Source organism: Musca vetustissima, unplaced genomic scaffold (genome assembly GCF_032173495.1).
Source record: "Musca vetustissima isolate MV318-11 ecotype Yass unplaced genomic scaffold, APGP_CSIRO_Mvet_v1 utg127064, whole genome shotgun sequence".
Classification (NCBI taxonomy): Eukaryota; Metazoa; Arthropoda; class Insecta; order Diptera; family Muscidae; genus Musca; species Musca vetustissima.
The window spans coordinates 8,734-16,598 of record NW_026877262.1 but is presented as its reverse complement, the minus strand read 5'-3'; the positions used below and the strand labels follow the sequence as shown (position 1 = coordinate 16,598).

At 34.7% G+C, this 7,865-nt stretch overlaps 1 protein-coding gene across 1 annotated transcript; it reads right to left on the bottom strand.

The window, feature by feature from the left end:
* Window positions 1-319: 319 nt before the first annotated feature.
* Window positions 320-715, bottom strand: LOC133321846 (uncharacterized; the record flags this gene model as incomplete). Its single annotated transcript, XM_061530917.1, has 1 exon — window positions 320-715. A coding segment is annotated over exon 1 (396 nt), but the record flags the coding sequence as incomplete, so codon positions are not given.
* Window positions 716-7,865: the final 7,150 nt, after the last annotated feature.

Sequence of the window (7,865 nt, the reverse complement as noted above, 5' to 3'; positions counted from 1 at the left end):
GTTCTTGAAACTCAGACATCTTCGTTTTAATATACTCGAAATGGTCATTCAATATAGGATCTATGTTGGTAGCTCTATCAAGCTGTGTAACTTTGGTATTATGATATATTTTTTTTACTATTAAGTTTTCATTTGATTGTTTAACATATTCTCCACATAGCTCCAATTGAAATTTTATTAACTTGTGGCGATTTAATGCATCTTCAAGCTGGCTAATAATTGTATGTGTTGCATCCTGAAATATAACGTCAACTTCTAAAGTTTCTTCCTTGATTTTGTATTCGAAGGTTTGAATTCGGTTGTTGTATCCACTTCTTACTAATTTCATGTTATTTTTTTTATTTGATTCATCATCTTTCTGTTGAATTTGTCGTTGGAGATGATGTTGATTAAAGCTTTGTGGGTTTTGTCCTATATCTGCATGAGTATAATTTTGATGTTGCTGAAAGTATGCTTGCTGTTGGTGTTGATTGCTTTGCTGCCATAATCCTTGGGGTTGTTGCCATGTTCCTGTAGGGTGTTGAAAATGTGCTTGTTGCTGCCATATTTCTTGAGATTGTTGCCATGTTCCTGTTGGCTGTTGAAAATAAGCTTGATGTTGTTGTTGATCATTCAATGTTGTTGCATGTTGCTGATTTGTTTTCTGTAGTCCTTTGAGATGATATGGATGATAGACCTCATAATGCAATTTCAGTGCTTTGTTGTGTAAAAACATTTTGTTGCATACTGCACAAATTTTATGCAATAGCAAATGCTTCTTAAAAGTAACAGCAGAGCTGCATGTTTTCGAACAGAAATTGCATTGATATCTTTCCATTTTAAACTTTGCCGATAAAAATTAATATTCACAGAAATAAGTTCACATTGCGTGTAATTGTCCGTGAAATAGCACTTTTTTATCTTTCAAAAATTAATTCTCGTTTTAAATATATGTGGCTTTAAATTTTTATTTGATTAGAATAAAATAACTTTATCCACTTTAAAGATAACTTTTATATAAACTTTTTTGCACACTTTATAATATTTTAGAAAAAATGACTTTAAAAATGTTGTAGTAATTTTATTGGGGTGTATGTGGTTTTGAAACGAACTCTCAATTGAAAGTGAAAACTTATTACTTTAGCAGCAGAATTAAACCTATGTTTGACATTATCTTGTTAAAGAAACATTTCTCCTCAAATCATATTCTAGTATATCTAAAAAAATAAAGTGTTTTTTGCTTGAATGCAACAAGTGTGTCTGCTAGCCAACATACTGCAGTGCATACAAATTTAAACATAAACAATTGTCTTATTCATCAAATGTGTCTGCTAATCCAGCATACATATTTCAATTTATAAACTCCATAGGCATCTCAAAACACATTTCCTTGGGCGACAATATGATTACAAATAAACATGACTACATATCTGTTTTATCGCCTTCAAGTGTAGGGACATTGGATATACATATGAGTCTGAATGTAGGGTACATTGGTGAGCGCCCACACACAAACCAATTACCACTGTTTTCATATGACCGCTTAATTTCTTTCAAGTGTAAAAAGGGTGACAATGTACTAGCAGTGGTATTTGAATGAACGAACCCACATATGATTCCTAATGTAGGATACATTTAGGATCGCACACACACATTATCTTTGGTTTGCAAACATTTGTTGTTATAACCAAAAATAAACATGAATGCAGACAAACGCAAATACAGAAGATCCCTTTTTTATTGCTCTCAAGTGAACATGAATGCAGACAAACGCAATTGTACAAGATCCGTTTTTTTTATTGCTCTCAAGTGTAAAATGGTGACAGTACACCACCACAACATCTCTGAAGAAAGGGTGACTTGCCGCCTGCATGTAGGTATACAAGGATGAGTTTAAATGTGGGGTCATAGATTGATACCCATACACATTTGTGATCGCCCACACATATCGATCAACATATGTATTTCACAATATTATGAAATACCCATGTGCATTCCCAAACACGGACAGACGGAAAATCGGAAAACCAAAATTTACGTTACACAATATTTCATGCGTTAGGTAGAGGAAAGGATAAATGTATTTCACATTATTATGAAATAATCATGTGCACACAAACAGGGACAGACGGAAAATCTTTATAAACATTTTGACAATTTTTTATTCCTTCGAACCAAAATCCACGTTACACAGTTTTTGTTTAGGTATTTTACATTAGGTGCAGGTGGTGGGGAGGGAGAAGGGATTAATAAATAAATGCACGTGTTCATAAAAATAAGGCGGACGGACACACACACACAAAGGATTACACTAACAACAAAATGCACGTGTTCACACACACGGACGGACAGACAAAAAAACCCCATAAATTATAAGTTTGTTTACATTAATTTGACAGTTTTATTAGTTTAAAAACAATTAGTTTCAAGGAAGATAAACACTCTACTGGTACCCTTATATGGGGGCTATCCGAAAAAATGAACCTATATTCATATTTTTTTTGTGAAGAGATTTGGCACCTATTATGATCTCAAAATACTAAATTACTACTAATTCGGCGGAAAATACGATCAAAACCCTTAAAATACTGAAAATTGGGAGGTACCGTTATATGGGGGCTATCAAAAAAAGTGGAACTATATTTATAATTTTTTGTGGAGACATTTAGGACCCAATAAGAACTCAATGTAGCACATTTCAGCGAATTCGGCGGAAAAACTCGCTCATGAACCCCAAAATACCGAAAATTGGGGGTACCCTTATATGGGGGCTATCCGAAAAAATGGCATACATAATTTTATATACATATACATAATTTTTGTAGAGAGATTTGGTACCTATTAAAAACTCAAAATAATAAATTACAGCCAATTCGGTGGAAAATACGACGAAAACCCCCAAAATACTGAAAATTAGAAGGTACCGTTATATGGGGGCTACCAGAAAAAGTGGACCTATATTTATAATTTTTTGTGGAGACATTTAGAACCCAATAAGAACATAATTTAGCACATTTCAGCGACTGAAAAACGCGCTCACGAACCCCAAAATACCGAAAATTGGGGGGTACCCTTACATGGGGGCTACCCTAAAGAATGGACCTGTATATGGGGGCTACCAGAAAATATGGACCTATACGTATAATTTATTGTGGATACATTTAGTATCCAATAATAACCCAATGTACCAAATTTGCCTAAACGTGGACCGATATATCTTCGAACTTGACCTGCCTGCAGACAAAAGACAACCCTATATAAAATTTCAGCATCCTATCTCAATTCGTTTAGAAGATAGCGTGATTACAACAGACGGACGGACGGACAGACGGACATCGGATCGTCTTAGAATATCACCCTGATCAAGGATATATATACTTTATAGGGTCGGAAATGAATATTTCGATGAGTTACAAACGGAATGACAAAATTAATATACCCTCCATACTATGGTGGAGGGTATAAAAAGGGGGTTATATGGGGACTATTCCAAAAAGGAGGCGAATATAAACAATATTTGGTAGGGACATTTGTTACCATATACGACTACAAAATACCAAATTGCAGCGAATTCGGTTGAAAAACGCGCTCAAGAACCCCAAAATACCGAAAATTGGGGGTACCCTTATATGGGGGCTATCCGAAAAAATGGACCTATATTCATAATTTGTTGTGGAGAAATTTGCTACCTACTAAGAACTCAAAATACTAAATTATAGCCAATTCGATGTAAAAATACGATCAAAACACCCAAAATACTGAAATATAGAAGGTGCCGTTATATGAGGGCTACCAAAAAAACAAAAAACACATCTCTAAAATTGTGGTCAGCTGCTTATTTTGTTTGATATTTTTGTGAAAAAATGTGTTTGTATCCTTCACCGCACTGTGTCTTGGTACATGTGTTTGCAATATCCAAAAAGAAACGACATAGACCCATAGTTCCTTTTTAGTATATACATCTAATTATTTTTCAGACGATTTATGCATGTCCCTCCATTCATGTTTTATTTTAAACAGGTTACACGCCACCATTATGATCCGAACGGGCTGAAATTTGGAAAAAAAATCCATCCAATTGGGCTGAAATTTTATTTCCACACAGACGAGTCCTATTGACATTGGTCAAAATCGGTTCAGATTTGTATATAGATCCCATATATTTTTCTTTATTTACACTTTATTTTGCATTAAGTATTGAATAGATTCTAGAATGATGTATCCTGTTCTTGTCCGGTCAAGTTTTTTTTTTTATTTTCAAAAACAAAAAAAAAAACAAGTAAAAAAGCGTTAAGTTCGGCCGGGCCGAACTTTGGATACCCTCCACCATAAAAATACTGACAAATTTTTGAAATGAAAACATAGGGAACATACATATAACGACAATTCTTCCAATCGATTATTGTAAACCAAATTGAAAATTCAGCAATTTCAATGCAAGTTTTCCTAAAATCTCAAAACCGTAAAATGTTGACATATATTATTAACGCATGGTACGGTGAAACATGTGTATAAAATCCTGAAAATACTCCAATTTAGAGGGCAATGTTATATATAAGACATAATAAAGCGGGACCAATATTTACAACATTGTGTAGGAATTAGCAACTACTTGGTGTTTTCATTATATAAGGGGTTAGGCCTAATTAAGGGCCGATGTAGCTCAAGTTCCAAGCTAATATTTTAGTTTTGAATCCCAATATCGTCCATTACGCTAAATATTATATAGGTAGGATGTTTTATACAGGACCTGGTGCTAAATGCGGGTCGATACAGTACATTCCCAAACCTCACGTTTTAGTTTTTATGTCGATATCATCCGAGAAAAAAATTATTACAACATATGACTAAATCGTTTTTGAATTCCATACTATGTGGGGTATAAACTGAAAAGTTCGTCTACCGAATATACCCCTTCTATGGTGGAAACAGCATTATGGGATAACCCCAATACACGGAAAAAATCAGCTAACTATTTTAAAATAAACAAGTGAAAAAGCGTTGGATACCCTCCACCATAGATATACAGACAGGTACTTGAAATGAAAATATAGGGAAAATACCAAAAAGTGGACCTGTATCGACATTTCCACAAGCCGGTTATGTAAACCACAATGTAAACTATAAAACAAATTTCAGAAATTGTTAATGGACAATTGAGGGTATAATTGTCCATTAAAAATTTATGAATAATGAGGGTGTATACACTTTGACACGGTTAAAATGTTTCTTTGGGCCACATTTGTTCCAGAAAATTTTGATTTCATCCAAACTTTGGCCATCTTATTATCTCTTCCAAACTTAGTTCAAGTTCGAAGATGGGAAATATCGGTCCACTTCTTCTGGTACCTCCCACACAGGGGCTAGGTGATATGATTACAACAGAGTCTTAGAACCAAATCCAAAACGCGGAACAAATTGCATACCTAATTTAATATAAAATGGGGGTTATATGGGGACTACCCCAAAAAGGGGGTGGATATTAATAATTTTTTGTAGGGAAAATTGTTACCATATACGACTACAAAATACCAAATTTCAGCGAATGCGGTTGAAAAACGTGCTCAAGAACCTCAAAATAGCGAAAATTGGGGATACCCTTATATGGGGGCTACTAGAAAAATTGGACCTATATTTATAATTTTGGTGGAGATATTTGGCACCCAATAAGAACCAAATGTACCAAATTTCAGCGAATTCGGTTGAAAAACACGCTCAAGAACCCCAAACTACCGACATTTGGGGGGTACACTTATATTGGGGCTACCAGAAAAAATTTACCTATTTTTATAATTTTTAGTGGAGAGATTTGCATCCCAATATGAACTCACAGTACTAAATTACAGCTAATTCGGCGGAAAAAATCGATCAAAACCTCCAAAATACTGAAAATTAGGAGGTACCGTTATATGGGGGCTACCAGAAATAGTGGACCTATATTTATAATTTTTTTGTGGAGATATTAAGCACCTAAAAAGAACTCAATATAGCAAATTTCAGCGAATTCATATGGGAGCTATGCCTAAACGTGGACCGATAAACCCCATTTTCAAACTTGACCTGCCTGCAGACAAAAGACGACTCTATGCAAAATTTTGGCGATCTATCTCAATTCGTTTAGACGCTAGAGTGATTACAACAGACAGACGGACATGGCTATATCGTCATAGAATTTTATGCTGATCAAGAATATATATATATTTTATAGGGTCGGAAATGATTATTTCGATGAGTTACAAACGGAAAAACAAAATTAATATACCCTCCATACTATGGTGGAGGGTATAAAAAGGGGTTTATATGGGGACCACCCCTAAAAGGGGGTGAATATTAATAATTTTTGGTAGAGAGATTTGTTACCATATACGACTACAAAATACCAAATTACAGCGAATTCGGTTGAAAACCGTGCTCAAGGACCCCAAAGTACCGAAAATTGGAGGGTACCCTTATATGGGGGCTACACGAAAAAATGGACCTTTATTTATAATTCTTAGTGGAGAGATTTACTACGCAATAAGAACTCAAAGTACCAAATTTCAGCGAATTCGGTTCAAAAACAGTGTCAAGAACCCCAAAATACCGAAAATTGGGGGTACCCTTATATGAGGGCAGGGAGTTATATGGGGACTACCCCTAAATGGGGTTTATATGGGGACTACCCCTAAAAGGCGGTGAATATTAATAATTTGTGGTAGGGAGATTTGTTACCATATATGGCTACAAAATACCAAATTACAGCGAATTCGGTTGAAAACCGTGCTCAAGAACCCCAAAATACCGAAAATTGGGGGTACCCTTATATGAGAGCTTCCCGAAAAAATGGACCTATATTTATAATTTTTTGTGGAGAGATTTGATACCCAAAAAGAAATCAAAGTACTAAATTACAGCCAATTCGGTGAAAAAATTCGGTCAAAAACACCCAACAACTGAAAATTGGGAGGTACTGTTCTATGGGGGCTACCAGAAAAAGTGGACCTGTATTTATAATTTTTAGTGGAGAAATTTGGTATCCAAAAAGAACCCATTTTACCAATTTTCAGCGAATTCGGTTGAAAAACGCACTCAAGAACCCCGAAATACTGAAAATTTGGGGGTACCATTATATGGGAGCTATACCTAAACGTGGACCGATATAGCCCATCATCGAACTTGACCTGCCTGCAGACAAATTACGACTCTATGCTAAATTTTGGCGTTCTATCTCAATTCGTTTAGACGCTAGAGTGATTACAACAGACAGACGGACAGACAAATAGTTAATAGGGTATTACCCAACCAATTGGTTAGAAAAATATATTATGAAAAACAATGACTATAGGATTAAAGCTAAAAATACTTTTGAAAAATACTTTTTTAAACTATTGCGTAATGACTGTGGAATACATAGATAAGAGAAAAATTGTAAAAATAGTTACATCGTGGGAAATGGACGGAAGAAAGGATGTGCCAAGTACATTAATATCAAAACAAAACTTCCATAGTCTTACGCAAATTGACGAGACCATGGTAGCAATACAAATGAACCAAGTAAAAGTTACATATAATTAACCCATCTATTTTGGCTTTTGCATATTAGAGATTTCAAAATGGATATTGTACGATTTTCTGAGAGTCAAATTTGGTGATTCGTTTTTCTTAAATTATATGAATACTGACTCGTTTATTTTGACATTTTGGGGTGTAAATCTATATAAAAATTTAACTTTCGAGGAATTTATGGCTAGAATGGACACCTCAGACTTCCCGACAAATAATAAATATAATGTACCCATTGTTAATGAAAAAGTTATAGGGATGATGAAAGATGAGAATGCCGGAAAAGCTATGATTGAATTTGTGGGTCTTCGTCCGAAATTGTATGCTATAAAAGTGGTTGAGAG